This window comes from Pelobates fuscus, chromosome 2 (assembly GCF_036172605.1).
Source record: "Pelobates fuscus isolate aPelFus1 chromosome 2, aPelFus1.pri, whole genome shotgun sequence".
NCBI classification, from domain to species: domain Eukaryota; kingdom Metazoa; phylum Chordata; class Amphibia; order Anura; family Pelobatidae; genus Pelobates; species Pelobates fuscus.
In genome coordinates, this window is record NC_086318.1 from 229,937,146 (window position 1) to 229,953,871 (window position 16,726).

A 16,726-nucleotide genomic window follows, 5' to 3' on the forward strand; every position below is an offset into this window, starting at 1 on the left:
CCATAATGTTTCCACACTTCTATTTTTATCTGGAAACGTCACTAACGAATCCTGGTATGTGACCCATTATGACCTATTGCTGATGATGGTTTCTGCAGATGAATACAAGTTGCCAGATTTTCTTTTAAAACCTCTAATATTGCATGTTTAGAAATAATGAGCTGTTTTTAGAAATTATAGCGTATTCAATATAATACTGTGATGGTTACATTATATGTGAATTTGAAACTAATCTAGCACTGAGAAAATAAGTAAAATAATTAGTGTCAGTTGACTATTCTTGTATTTGAAACTGTACAGGAATAGAGCATTCTTACCTGGGATATTGTATTTAATTTATTTGTCAGACTATGTATTAATCAATTTACATAAAGTTTTGATAAAAAAAATCAAGTTTATTCCTTAAATTAAGAATTGTTGTGAAACCAGTTTAAAGGGAATTTCTAAGTTTAGACGAAAATATCTAAAGCGAAAAACATATCTGTCGTGGAAATTGTTTAGTCCAAAATTTGCAATTCACGTTGAATAAATGGGAATTTACATCTTATTGAACATAAATAAGATGATTTTTAATTAAACTAAATATATTAACCTCTACATAACTGGCATCTTTACAATAAGATTATAAACTACATTTGTTACTTTAAAAATGGTGTGTTTTGAAATACTTGGCATTATGTTAAAATATGATATATTTATTACAGTTTCTGTTATGATAGTGAAACAAAGAAGCAACTCATTCAAAATCAACAACTTTTATTAGGCAATATTGTTTTTCTTGGATTTTAGTTCTTTTTAAAGGAACACGCCAAGGACCAAAACCACTGCAGCATACTCAGGTGTTTATGGTGACAGCAGTGCCCTGGTACCCACCCCCAATGTAAGCAGTAAAATAGTTTTCTCTCAGTCCTCAGAGTCTCATTCCCAGTCCTGCAGTTTGAAGCTTCACAACTTTTCTACTAGCCACAGCATGAATGTCTCAGGTCTCAGCTGTAGAGTGACTGATCACTTTAAAAAGATGGTAGTGGGTATGTGAAGTAGGAGTTATTAAAACTATTAGTGACAGTGCTCGGTATCAGAAATGTTCCCCTCCCCTTTTCACCTCTGGGCTTCCTTGGCTTTATATATATTAATTAATTATTTGAGTAAATTCCCTTGCTTAATTAGCCCTCATGCAGTCACTGGGGCCATTGGGGGAGAGAAGAACATAATATTATAAACATACATTTGTCAGGGGCCAGTAGCTGCTGCTGATGCTGTGCTCTCTCTGTCTTTCTGGGATACTTCCCAGATGGCTTCTTGCTTCTTTCTCCTGTGGGTACTGTAACCCTACCTCTTGGATGGCCAATGAATAGAGAAGCTAATTATGGACTGCTGGCTATGCTGCCTGAATGGCAACTCTACTGAAATTCCTTCTAGTCATGTGAAAAACCTGCTGAAACAGGGCAAATTTCAAATCAGCCCCATTTTTTGACATTTGTCTCTCAATGTCTGTGTACTTCTGGCAAAGCAGGAGACATGGGTGCCAGAGGAATATTTACATCAACTATAGCTAGCACACTGTAATTGTTGTGATAGAAAGTAGAAGAACCAGGAAAATTATTTTGGTGTCCAATGTCACTCAGTCCTCGCCATAGTGGTCTGTACCATCTGCATAGCCCCGTAATACAAGAATTGATCAAAAGGTGAGGGAAGGAACCATGTTTTGTTTACACTAATTAAACGAATCTAAACATTTGGTAGAAATTCTGCTAGCGCAATATATAGATTACATTTGATTGTCACTTATCTAAACTAAAGCTGTGTGTACTGTAATTGGTATACTTTAAAAAGTCATAACAAACAAAATTACATTCTGTTTCTATATGTGAGTATTATGAATCTGCAACGGTTTTAGAGGCATTATGATGCATTGTTTTCTATTCTTATGTAAGAAAAAAAAGATTTTTGGAACAAAAAACAAGAAATAATATTGTGTTAGCTCTCACTTCCACTCATACAGGACAGCTATGTTATTATGATATTGTAGGAGACAGGTTTTATATTTCCCAATATACTGTAGTATCTGAGACTGATTAGACTACCACAGTGCAACATGTTTGTATGATGTTCCTGGATGTATTTGGACGTGATCACAGATTGAGATAAGACATGTGCTTGTGACATTCATATAACATACCTGTTGTCAATCCTGACTATGGACCTGTGTGAAACAGGCACAGTTTTTCTCATAGGCAGGTAGCCTATAAATGCCCTGTCATTGTGTGCCAATCATATTGATGAAGGTTGCAGGAATATATAATGTTACGCTTTACAACTCAGTCTACATCTGTCAAATCCATATATTGTTGTGAGTCAGTCCTTCCACACAGAAATCTCTAAGTTTTGTGGGTAAAAAAAATGTCATTATTTGGACTTATTCATTCTTATCAGACGTTGCCAGCCCTCCCCTGTCTTGGTCAATTTATTTTTTGAAGAGTTTAAATTGACTTAGAAATCACAGAGATGTTGTGCAGTGATTCTACACTAGTGGTGATCCAAATAATGCTAAAGATCTCAATTCACCCATGATTGAACAGATGTGAAAATGTACAATTAATACACAAATTTGTTTTAGTTATGGGTTGATTAACACACTTTACTCCTCAACTTAGCAACTGAATTTGACAGGATCTCTCAGCAGCCAGAATTCTGCTATGATTCACGGTTCGTTTATGGACACCAACAGTCTTCAGTTGGAAACAAGAGTGCACAGTGCCCTTGCAGGGATTTTGCCAAGTTGTGTTTGTTGATTTGTCTTGAGTTATAAACTTCTTAGTAGCAAGCTCAGCATAAAGTAACTGGACCCAGCTTCTTCCCGTGTCATTTTAAACATTTATCCATCAAAAGTTTCATCTTGCACAAGACACAAAGTTAAGCCAAACTTTTTGGCTGCCATACAGATGTGGACTCGTAATTGGAAATGATCTGCTGTTCCTCACTATGGGTTTTGCTATTACAGCTCACCATGGTGGCATGGAGAAAATAACTGCACCTGCAGGATACGTCTCCTGATAATGCCCTGGCCATGGCCTATTAACACTTGACTCCAGCAATGCCTTATCTCCTTTGTAGTCATACAGGCAGCATCACAATCCTGGTCTGTAACATTAGATCAACTACAAATCCTTTCTCAGTGGGGACTGAAGTTCAATAAAATTTTGTTGATGAGACAGCACATGTGTTAGAAGTCTATCATCATCTGTTAAGTTTATATGCTGCATTCCTATTCCCTTATTAACAGTTTTTTACCATGCTGTGACATTGATCTCGTGCTGGCATGTGTTAGCTAATCTGTACTTTAAGATTTTTCATGTAATACAGTCTTGCGCTCTGAGCTACTCTGCGTGCATTTCCACAAAACACCATCCTTTCAGGTAGTTTGTATCTGTTAACCATATGTAGGACCTTCAGAAATGTAAAAGACCCTATTGACTTATCTGGATTGTAAAATGACGTTATGATTTATCACAAATTAGATTATCAATATGCAGGGAAGTAGGTAGTATAGCTTACTTTGAAATGTTTTTGGTTTATACATTATACATTTTATTATATATTTTTTTTCTCTCCGTGATTGTTTCGGTTTCCTTTTAAAATATCCACAACTTTTTATATGTATTCTTGTGAATTTGACCTTTTTATTAATATTTTTTTACTAGCATAGGTATTTTCTCCAGCACTGCACATCACTGGTCATCTATAATTTCATAGTAATATAGGCTTAAAAAAGTCTCAATTCTATCATTTATTAATTTATTATTCACATTTATAAAGTGCCAACAAATTCTGCAGCACTGCACAATAGGTGGACTAACAGGCAAGTATTTATTACCAGATGAGTTGGACAGGAATAGAGAGGGTTGCTGCTCAAATGAGCTTACATTCTAGAGGAAGTGGGGTAAAGTGACACAGAAGGTAAGGGTAGGGTAGAAAAGTAGGTTGCTATGATAGTTTTTTTTCTTCTTTTTTATGATGACAGTTGCAGGAGAAGAAGCAAGGTGTGGGAGGGAACATTATTAACAGTTTTATTGATATTAATTGATATTATTGATTGAATCAATATTCATATTTTTTTTAATCTGTTTGATATTATTAATATTAATATGTTTTGATTAATCTTTTTGATATTATTAATATTTTTTGAAGACGTGGGTTTTCAATGATTTTCTAAAGGAATTGAAACTGGGTGAGAGTATAACGGAGCAGGGAAGGGAGTACCACAGGAACAGTGCCACTCTAGAAAAGTCTTGAAGGTAAACATCTGAGGTGAGAGTACGAACAGAGGGTAGATGCAGCTCTTCGGCAGAGCAAAGGGGCCTGGATGGGACATACTTGTGTATTAGGGAGAGTAGGTAGGTAGGGGCAATGTGAAGCAGAGATCATGTTCCGCCTTCCACATGCAGTGTTGCTGCTGTTAATACAATTTTTTTTTTTAGCAATTTCTAGATATATTTTTAATGAGGTTACCAGATAATCTGTATTCACTGTGGCACCGTTTTTCTACATATTGAAGCAACTGGAATAAGAAGATGCAGTGTGCTGAGCCCCATGTAGTGGAGAGCAACAAAAGGGAGAAGTCGCTCCCAATGGATGGAGATCCAGCTTCCCTCACATAGGCATCCGAACATCCAAAGACCTTGAATGCAAACCCAAAAATGTTCACTGGTGCCCCCTTTTGTACTTTTCATGCTTATAAAAAATGATTTAATACTTTATCTCCCAAATTAGCATGAATGTGCTTTTTTACTTGTTTAAAATGAACTCAGACCATTGTACAAATATACAGAAAATACAGTTATGTTAATTGCATTTTTTTTAGAAGCAATGGAGAAGAATCTGGCTCATGGTGATTGAAAATGTTTAAAGGAACGCTATAGGGTCAGGAATTCAAATGTGTTTAACCTGACACCATAGTGGTAAAAACACTATTTAGGTAGCTTGCCAACCTTAAATAGGATTAAAAAAAAACGCACCTTTATCCCAGCAACGCTTAGATCTGCCGTTGCTGGCCTTGCCCCCAATCCGTCTCCTTGGCTGAGATCATCAGCATTGACCATCTCAGACAATCCAATACTTTCCTATGGGACGCTGCATGGAAGCGCTGAATGTCAATGCTGCACATTGTGCAGCGGTGACCCAGGAAGCACCTCTAGTGGCCCTCTGAGTGACAGCCACTGGAGATGTCCCTAGGCAGCAATACAAACACTACCTTTTCTCTGAAAAGTCAGTGTTTACAGCAGAAAACCTGAAGGGACTGATTATTCTCACCAGAACAACTACATTAAAGGGACTCAATAGGCACCCAGACAACTTTAGCTCATTGTCTACCAGGAAGACACTAGAAGAACTCCCGAGTCGTTATCAGAAATCCAGGTTAACCTCAAGTTTAACCTTCTACCATTAAATTAACATAATAAACTATTAAAACAGAAAATCATTAACTTTAACGCCGTTAGACTGGCATGGAACATCCTAATGTTATGGTGTTAGCAGGGTTAAATCCCTGCTCACACCAGGGAGACCCAGGTATCAATACTTAAGACTCTCCTTTGTCAGCTGGAGCCATATTTACTGTATGATGCCTGATGTAATCAGAGGGAATCCCTCTGAGGTAGGGTTAGGGTTGGGTTAGGGTAACATAAAAGATAATGCTGGGTTGGGGTTAATGCGTTTTTAAGGTTCGTGATAGTGTAGGATTAATGTTAGGATAGGTGCTGTTTAGATCTCCAATACAGGCCAGATTGCCACAAACATATAGATAATAGGTAACTTTAAAAATAAATATATATATATATATATTTCATGACTGGCATAGTCATGGGTCTGGTTGCAATCCTTTACAACACACATGCTATGTGAGCATGTCTATCCACCCCAGCAGGCTTTGCAAAATTCCCTGTATGTCTCTGCCGGGTGTGCCTGGACAGAAGCAGAGACAGAGAGTGTAAATTACCATAGAGGTATGTTCTATTTATTTAGTTAAACTACACATGTGAATTGAAGACTGTTAGCACGAAACACATCTAGATTTACGTATCCTCTGTTTTTGTTGCAATAACCATTGACAGCAAAATTATACATTGATTTTTTAGTTATATTTGTTTTTTCCTCTCTTTTTGTATGTAGAGAAAAAAAATGATTTGCAGTATTTTAGAAATGCCACAATTCTTTTTCTGGAGCCAAAAAAATATGGAAAAAAATTATTGTCTCGTTAATTCTGTAATACGTTTTAGTTCTGCAGTGCCCCTCCCCCTCATTTGTAGCTTGTTGGAGAAGGTTACTTGAGAGCATCTAGGCTTGTCAAAAAATGGGGCAGGTTTGAAATCTGCCCTATTTCAGAAAATTTGCACACCCTAGATGCCCATGATTCGAGGCATGTTTTGGCTTCTCTATCCAGGGGTCATCATTGGCGATAGCACCAGGTGGTGAAGAAAACAGTGCCCACAGAATAGAAAAGCAAGCAGCCAACTTATAAGTAACACAAAGTGAACAGAGTGGCAGCAACTCCTGGCCCCTGTTTCATAATAGCATCGATATTTACTAAAAAGCTAAAGTTATCAAAAGCAGGAGCATTAATGACGATGTAAGGGAGAGCTAAGAGAGGGCTATGAAGATAGAGAGAGAGAAAGAATGAGAGCTAAAGCATTTTACAGATGTGTACTATGTGGGTATCTCTGTATTGCTGCAATGTGTAATCCATCAGAGTGATCCCGGCTGTGTGGGATAGTTATGAGTATCTACTTGTTGTGCCAGCTCTGTGTGTTATCTCTCTGTATTTTACTCAGCTGTATATGTTGTATGAGTATCTCTGTAGTCTAACAAACTCTGTGTATTATTTAGGTATCGTTGTCTTCTCAGCTCTGTTTGTGGTATGGTTATCTTTGTATTGCACTCAGTTTTATGTATTTTATAGCTCTCTTTATGTCATGCCCAGGTTATTGAATGAGGAGCTCTGTATTACGTCCAGCTCTATGTTTTGTATGAGTATCTCTGTACTGTATAGGGAGTAGTAAAATTCTGTGGGAGAAGACTGGTGCCCCACCATCTAAAAAATTATATTTATGTTATTTTTTCTTTAAAATTAGTAAAGATTAATCCTAAATGTTCAAATGAATCCTCTGAAAGTTATTCCAGCAACAGATGACGTGTATTTAAGAGGCAATATACAATAAAGTTATAATATAACCCTTTATTCTGAGTGAGAACACATTCAGTAAAAAAAAACTTTTTATTTTAAATGCGTTCAGTCATTTACATAGGTAGGGAATTCACCAAATTGATAGTAATCCTTAGAGGCAGCAAATATTTTCACATTTCATATTTAGTGATCTGAACTCATGGTAGAAATTTCACATTTTATGTGTAAGAAATTAAATATATTATATTAATATAAAATTATTATATTATATTATATTAATTAAATAATTAAATAATATTTAGCACAGTTTTGGATTTCCTTTCCTGTAAATTTATAAAGTGTGCATTAGTTATTACTTGTCTTTAACCTAAACTCTAAAGTGCTAAGGCTGTATAGATAACTTACTTGGAAAACTAGCCAAAATGTCCATACAAAACAATAGAAATACAAAACAAAAGTCTCAGAAGTACAGTGAGGGAAAAAAAGTATTTGATCCCCTGCTGATTTTGAACGTTAAAAAGTATTTGATCCCCTGCTGATTTTCTAACGTTTGTCCACTGACAATGAAATTATTAGTCTTTAATTTTAATGGTAGGTGTATTTTTTAACAGTGAGAGAGAATAATATATTAATCCAGAAAAACGCATGTCAAAAAAGTTACAAATTGATTTGCATGTCAGTGAGTAAAATAAGTATTTGATCCCCTATCAATCAGCAAGATTTGTGTCTTTTATACAGGTAACGAGCTGAGATTAGGAGCACTCTCTTCAAGGGAGTGCTCATAATCTGAGCTTGTTACCTGTATGAAAGAAACCTGTCCACAGAAGCAATCAGTCCATCAGATTCCAAACTCTCCACCATGGCCAAAACCAAAGAGCTGTCCAAGGATGTCAGGGACAAGATTGTAGACCTACACAAGGCTGGAATGGGCTACAAGACCATCGCTAAGCAGCTTATTGAGAAGGTGACAACAGTTGGTGTAATTATTCGCAAATGGGAGAAACACTAAAAAACTGTTAGTCTCCCCCGGTTTGGTTCTCCATTCAAGATCTCACCTTGTTGAGTTTCAATGATCAACGGTGAGGAATCAGCCCAGAACTACACGGAAGGATCTGGTTAATGATCTCGAAGCAGCTGGGACGAGGGTCACCAAGAAAACAATTAGTAACACACTACGCTGTGAAGGACTGAAATACTGCAATGCCCACAAGGTCCCCCTGCTCAAGAAAACACATGTACAAGCCTGTCTGAAGATTGCCATTGAACATCTGAACGATTCAGAGGAGAACTGGGTGAAAGTGTTGTGGTCAGATGAGACCAAAATCAAGCTCTTTGGCATTAACTCAACTCGCCGTGTTTGGAGAAGAAGGAATGCTGCCTATGACCCCAAGAACATCATCCCCACCGTCAAACATGGAGGTGGAAACATTATGCTTTGGGGGTGTTTTTCTGCATAGGGGACAGGACAACTGCACTGCATTAAAGGGATGGTGGACGGGCCATATACCGTCAAATCTCATTCCCTCAGCCAGGGCATTGAAAATGGGTCGTGGATGGGTATTCCAGCATGACAATGACCCAAAACACACAGCCAAGGCAACAAAGGAGTGGCTCGAGAAGAAGCAAATTAAGGTCCTGGAGCGGGCTTTCCAGTCTCTAGACCTTAATGCCATAGAAAATCTGTGGATGGAGCTGAAGGTTTGAGTTGCCAAAACGTCAGTATTGAAACCTTAATTACTTGGAGAGGATCTGCAAAGAGGAGTGGGACAAAATCCTTCCTGAGATGTGTGCAAACCTGGTGGCCAACTACAAGAAATGTTTGACCTCTGTGATTGCCAACAAGGGTTTTGCCACCAAGTACTAAATCGAAGGGGTCAAATACTTATTTCACCCATAGACATGCAAATCAATTTCTAACTTTTTTGAAATGTGTTTTTCTGGATTTTTTTTTTATTATTCTATCTCTCACTGTTATATTATTCTATCTCTCACTGTTATATTTAAAAGAAGAAAAACTACCACAACAAGAGGACATAGTCTTAAATTAGAGGGACAAAGGTTTAAAAATAATATCAGGAAGTATTACTTTACTGAGAGGGTAGTGGATGCATGGAATAGCCTTCCAGCTGAAGTGGTAGAGGTTAACACAGTAAAGGAGTTTAAGCATGCGTGGGATAGGCATAAGGCTATCCTAACTATAAGATAAGGCCAGGGACTAATGAAAGTATTTAGAAAACTGGGCAGACTAGATGGGCCGAATGGTTCTTATCTGCCGTCACATTCTATGTTTCTATGTTTCTATGTTAAAATACACCTTGCATTAAAATTATAAACTGATCATTTCTTTGTCAGTGGGCAAACAATCAAAATCAGCAGAGGATCAAATACTTTTTCCCCTCACTGTATATACAATTCTAATTTAGCAGCCTGGTGCTGGGAATAGTGTTTGAACATACTTCTCCATCATCAGCAATGGTCTGTGATATACCTGGAAACTTACAAGTCTTTCATAAATTCTAAAATGCACCCATCCAATTAAGGAATATTCTGGAGGTGCCAGGAATCTGTGTATATATTTTATGTCTTTTGTGTGAATGTGTTAAGATTAAACCCTTTTGGCGATCAGTTTTATTAATTTATTTATAAAATATTTTGCCAGGAAGGATACATTGAGATTTTTTCTCATTTTAAAGTATGTCCTGGTACTATATAAAATATATGGGAACTATCGTAATATTACTGCAGCTTTGGATCTCATATTTCACTCAGAGTGCAAGTTCTAAATTTAAAGTAACTCCACATTTATTGAACATTGAAAAGGGTTTAAAAGCTTCTAAGTGGAAATTGCAAAGACCTCCTACACTCAAGAGGTGGATGGCAAAGGTAAAAGGCTAAAGAATTCAAACAGATGGTGGTCCATCTGTTACAGAGGGACCAAAAGTGGCTTTGCTTTGGCATACGTACGGTGATATTTTATAAACAAATAATAATACCTAAAGTGTGCCTAAAGTACTTTTTGATTTCAAAGACTGACTTTGTGCAAAGGTTGAAATTTTTTTATTTTTTTATTTTTTATAAATTGTATGACTTGGAATATTGTAAAATGTAACAGGCAGATCACAAGATAAAATTGATAAAGGTGTTGACTAACTTGAATAAACTTTTTACCCAAACTGACTGGGGGATATATGTAAATGTATGTGGGTATGTTTACATTTATGCGATTACATTACTCATGAATGTATATTTTGCAGTTAAAATAGAAAATGTAAATATGTTTTTCTTTTAAAATTGTAGTTTAGTGTATGAATATATGGAAAAAATGGTGGAATTCTTACAATCTTACTAAATATTGTATCTTGTGGTCCATTATATAAATGAAAATGTAAACAAAAAAAAAATGCAAAATATTAATGTTAGATCACTTATGTTGTACCTGGCGTGTTAACATTTTGGACTATGGTCTTTGTTTGATATTTTACGTTTTTGGATTAGCTTTTCAAATGATTTAATATGTTTTGCTAGAATTTCCGAATCATTGATCTACAGAACTCTGGTAGAGGTTTGGTAGATAAATAATTTGAAAAGTTTATCCAAAAATATTCATTTTAAAACATTAACCTAGCATTATACCTAGCTTGGCAACCTCATTGCAATCCTTGATAGAGTTTGCATCACAGTTGATCAGCTAATAAAAAGCATTGGACTCTGCAGATGATGTAGAGAACGACCCCCATTATGATTACCCAGTGATTTTGCCTTTTTGTAACTGTACCACAAACACCTACTACACCTATGCCAAATAAAAAAAAAATTGGAGACTCTTAAATTATACAATTAAAGCATAGTGCAAACTATCTTAAAGCATTACATTCACCACAATATGTTTGGTGTATAGTGAATGTTAACAAACATCCATTACTTGCTATACTTGACTTACAATATCAAAGGAGTTAGTAGTAAGACAAAGTGGATAAGCTGAATAGGAAAAGAACGGCCTTCTGCCAGAATCCTTCTTCCCGATACTTCAGTCTTGAAACCTGCTTACCAGATGATGTGACTTTGAAAGAAACCGAGTTTGGTAACAGTGACATAATGCGTAATATGAAACATTTTAACATCGTTTTAACTCTCATTGAAAATGTGCAATACTTTATGTTTTAAAGGATTCACCAACAGCTGTGACTCTTGGATTGCGGATGGAAGAAATGATTTTCAACCTTGCCGATGCACACTTATTTTTTAATGATTTGGAGGTAAGCCAGAATATTTGCCCTGCTTGTTTCTATATTTGGTTTGTAAGTGCTCTGACGAACAGCTGTAGTTCTCTCATTTGATGAGCAGGGATATAGAACTAGTGTGTTTACCAAACAAATCTAAGTGAATTTGTTCACAGATCTTTCAGAATCTTAATGCAAGCTGAACAGCAAATGTCGTAAATGATGTATCTTCTCTCTGCTCTTGAAACAAATAAATCCAAACATCATCCCTTGGAACACCTGTCTCCTTTCAGTACAGTTTGTATATTGGAAAATTCAGAGGTGTTACTAGGTGTCAAAAAATATATATAATAAAATCAGCCTTCTAATGACAACATTTGGGGATAAAACCCACATTAGCCACAGTAGCAGTATCCGTGGCAAAATTAGATTACAAGTATGTTGCATAAATTTTGTGTTCCAATGAAAATGTTTATATATATTTCAATACAAGGTTTTTCTTGTCCTGTATGCTATTAACTAGAGATCCTAATTGTTAATGTGTTACTCTGTCAGTACCCTCTTTTCCAAATCTTTATCTTTTGGCTGTGCAGTAAATACCACATCCTTTTCCCCCAACTGCACCCTTTCCCCTTTCTGGTCTCTGTCAGCCGGTACCCTTATTGTTACAATTTCCTTTTTCTGGCTGAACTAATCTCACCAATGTTATGCATAACTCAGATTTTCCTTGATACCCATAATCCTTTTCACATGGCCACAACCCCTCAAATTCCTTCTTATCCCCCATATCTGGGTAAGTTATCATGGTACATTTATCTAATATCTCATCCTATATTCATATGACTTATTTTACCAAAGTATTCTTATAATTTCTAGTATAGGGAATATTTTAGATGATTACCAGTATCTGGGACATGAAGAGCTTCCTGAGCCACTGTTCAGTAGAGTGTGATCGAAAATACCTTTTCCCATTTAGACATGGAAATGAGAACTAAAAGAAATGTGGTGAAGCCAGCAATGAAAGCACATAGACAGCCCTCTAGGCCATAGGATTATTGAATAACTGGTTTATTTAAATAGAGTAGATCCTAAAGGATTCATCAGATCCTGAGCCATGAAATATAAGACCATCTGAAAATACCCCAAAAAACTGGGAGGATGGTAAACTGTACAGCAAGCATGTCAAACTTGCATGCGGCCTACAATGGACATCTTTGTGGCCCGGCGAGCCGCGAGTTTGAGACATGCTTAGTGTTAAAGCAGAGTAGGCACCTGCTTTCCCCACATTGCAGGTTCCTACTCTGCTAAACGTTACGCATCCGGGACTCGGAGAGGCCACTGGAAGAGCTCAGTCTTCCTGCTACTCACTGTTCCCTCTCACACGCTGTCTGTAGTGATACCGTGTGCCAGAATATGATGTCAGAATATGGTGCCAGAATCACTAAACTGCATGCGTGAGGGAGCAGTGAGGAGCAGGAATACTTAGATCTCCAGATAGAAGATCCCCATACCAGCCCTCAAAGGTAGGGAGCAATAAATAAAATTATGTGAATGTGTGCAAGAATGTGGAAATGTGTGTGTGTCTGTCAGTGAGTGTGTGTCTGTCAATGTGTCTGTCAGTGAGTGAGTGTGTGTATGTGTGTGTCTGTGTGTGTGTCTGTCAGTGAGTGTGTGTATGTGTGTGTCTGTCAGTGAGTGAGTGCGTCTGTCTGTGTGTGTCTGTCAGTGAGTGTGTGTGTCTGTGTCTGTCTATCGGTGAGTATGTGTGTGTCAGTGAATGTGTGTCTGTCAGTGTGTGTGTGTCTGTCAGTGTGTGTGTGTCAGTGAGGGTGTGTGTGTCGGGCAGTGTTGCAATGACCGTAGCTGGACAGTGGAGAACCTGGAGGTGCACAGAGGCACGCAACACCACGTCACATTCCGACGTGACGTCAAGGTTCTCAACCTTCACAGGGTTTCAAGATGTAGCGAGAGGATCCGCTTTGGCACAGGGTGTGGATGGCGCCATTTGGGGTATACAAGAGGCCAGACTTCGGAGTCGCATACTGGCAGCGGCAATGCGAGTGGAGTCTGCTTGTTGGCTAACGGGGGGTGCTGGGATATACTAGAGTGCGGAAGTGGGATTTAGTATAGGTGGAGGACTGGGATTTAGAATATGGGGGAGACTGAGATTTAGTAGAGGGGGATGCTGTTTTTTTATACTGTACTTTTCAAAATAAACCTACATTTTTATGAAAAGTTACGTTGTTTTTTTTTTTGTTTGTTTTTTTATTTGGCCCGTGCTAGACTTTGAGTTTGACATGCTAGCTGTACAGGGTTTGAAGCTGTTTTAAGGTTTTCAGCTCAGCACCCCTAAATAGATGATGTGGATATTTTATTGAGTGAGCTCTTTATAGTAACAGATTCTGTGATGGAATAATGAAAGACAGTAGACTGGAGGGTGATCATTGCTGATGAAGTCGGGAGGTCTAAAGGACATCTCTGGTTCCATCCCACATCTTCAATTACAGACCTGTGAATGGAAATACCCTTAGTAATTCAGGCCTGTGTTGTGCAACAAATAAAAAAACTTTAGCAGAAGAGTAATTTCTACTAAACCATGAGTATTTGTATAAACTCCACTAATGTGAATCATAACTTGGGGCCATCTATTTGGTCAGTAAGTTTTACTTAGACTGAAAATTAGTCTTTACACCTTTTGATGTGTGCTCTGTGAAACATTTCAAAATACGTAAGTGCCAAAATAAAATGCATTGAACTTAATGGAGGAAAGTAACTCTTAATATTGTAAAGCGCTACAGAATCTGTTGGCGCCATATAAATGGCAGTAATAATAATAATGGAACTCTCATAGGAAGTCCTGTGAGGATTACCAATCTGCAATGTGATTGGTTAGGCCACATCTAGCCAATCAAAGTGCATGAATAAGACCTTATGTGTGTCATTTTATGCATGCACTTTAATAACTTGTTGCCATTGCAGTATAAATGAAAAGCACTGCATAACACTGGTGAAAATAATCTTTTAAGTAGCCAATCATCTCAAAACACTGCCTGTGTAAATATTTTGCGTTTGCTGGTTGTCACACAAAGACTCTACTTGCTGCTCATCTAAAATTTGGAACATATACTCCAAAAAAAGCAATTTTGAAAGTTGTGAATGACATTCAAAAATTTTGAATTAAAAATAAAACAAGATCTTTCAAAAATCTCAAACTGCTTTTGCCTTCAGCTTGAGTCACTTATATATAACGTTTTTTTCTCTGGCTCAAACTCTCTATACAATATATTTTGCAAGACTGTTTTTTTATGTAATGCAATATTTACCTGTGCAAAGTATCATGCAGTTTTTGAGGTGACGCAAAGCACATTGAAATGTGATTACATCGGAAAACTTAAATTAAAATGCTCAGAAACAGAACAACACGACTACATTTTCCTGAAGATGTCAAACGAGATTCAGTTCTTATCGCCAAAACACATGAAGTACCTCAGATTATAGTGTGAACAAGTGATAGTTACTATATTTATCTTAAATATTAAGAATTAATTACTTAAGATAATTAATTAAGAATTACTGTGGGGACCAGTATGATTTGAATAATATGCTAGCAAGGGGATTTAGAGCTGATAATAGCACTGCCAATCTTCTCATCCATTGCTAACTACAGAGACTCATAGCTGTTCTTGCTGTCAGTTAGACCATACATAGATCATTTTTCATTGATAGAAACCATAAAAAAGACAAAAGGTAAATATTTCAAAATAATCCACTCCTAGATTAAGCAGAAACGTTCGAAGGTGGATAGTATAACTTCAAATGGGATAAAATGGGACAGAAGATTCAATGAATTGATTCATTGTACTGTATTCCTCACACTGTAGTTTTAATATATCTATTTATGTGCCCTCCCTCTGGCTGTGAGTGTTTAAAAGGTTGCCTACTTGCATTATATTCCAATTCAAAATGTTATCATTTGACTGTCTTTATTTAAATGGCATGCAAAACAACTCAAAATTCAAAACACCCTTGAAAGAGTTTTTCGGTTTTAACAAACAGACTACTCGAAGAGAGAGCAAAGTTTATATTTAAAGCTTCCAAATTTCTTGATTTAAGGTTACACTTTAAATTACATAGAACTACGTAGTAGTTGAAAAAAGACTAGTTCATCAAGTTCAGGCTTAAATAACCATCATTAATCATCATTAATAAAAGTGAATGATGGTGAATTGAAACCCAAATTGCAAAAGTTTATATAAATTCTAATTTTTACTATAGATAAATTGAATATAATTTTTTTCCAAATCCGCATTTTCTACGTAAATTGTGCAATTCATTTTTCAATTCAGTACAATTTGATGTTTAATGAATAAACACCATTTTCTGTAATGTTTTCCTGCAAAACATGGCTATATTCTGGCTTTTAGTCCATGGAATCCAAACATAAAGCTACCTGTTGGTGCTGTCACTCATTCTCCAACCATTAAGTGGTACACTCGGGAGCCTAAGACCTCACTCGTGGTTACTAAACTGGTAGCCCACTGCAGCTACTCTAGAATCAGAAAGCCGTATATGTCAGGAAAAAGCTGTATCTGGAACATGATGTAACAAAACATGAATGCCGAGTGTAAACCACTTTTTACAGGCACATCTATTTGAAAGCTAAACTGGTCTATGTCATACACAACTATATATTTATTTTTTACTGCTCTTTTACAACCTCCTAATTTAAATTCCCATAAACTGGCAGGGGGCTTCTAAACAGCAATGCTTAAGTACATTATAAGAATTTGCTTAAAAAGTACACTCTATGTTGAAGGAACACTCTAACGTTAAAACAATATTTACTTTTAAACTGGTGTTCCTTTTTTCATTTCGATACAGAGACCCTCTTTCTTAAAGTTAAAAAAAAAAAAAAAAGCAATTGACCTTACCCGTTATCCAGGACTAGGTCGGTCTCTTGGCAGCAGCCGGTCCAGCTTCAATTAAATCATTGATTCTGATGACTTTTGTTCAGAGTTGGGGACACCGTGTGCATGAACAGCAATTGGCGCACCCCAATGCTTCTCACAGAAAAGCATTGGATGCATTCAGCATTGTCATACTGTGGTTGATGACCCCAAATGTAAAGACCTTGGATCTGGAAGTGCCTCTAGTGGCTGTCTGTCTGGCAGCCTCTAGTCTAGAGTTATATTCTTGGCTATGTGTAAATGTTACTATTTTTCTGAAATAACAATGTTTGTTCTAATAAAGGGGTAACATTTATTCACCAAGACCACTACATTAAAGGACCACTATAGTGCCAGGAAAACATACTCGTTTTCCTGGC

The 16,726-nt window shown here is 36.8% G+C and overlaps 1 protein-coding gene across 8 annotated transcripts in view; it reads left to right on the forward strand.

Annotated features, from left to right (window-relative positions):
- EYA4 (EYA transcriptional coactivator and phosphatase 4) overlaps positions 1-16,726 on the forward strand; it is a 299,656-nt gene that overhangs the window by 257,365 nt on the left and 25,565 nt on the right. For all 8 annotated transcript variants that reach the window (XM_063443239.1, XM_063443241.1, XM_063443240.1 and 5 more), the window contains one exon: positions 11,347-11,436. In XM_063443239.1, coding sequence (XP_063299309.1) covers positions 11,347-11,436 — 90 coding nt within the window. The remainder of the gene's footprint in view (positions 1-11,346; positions 11,437-16,726) is intronic.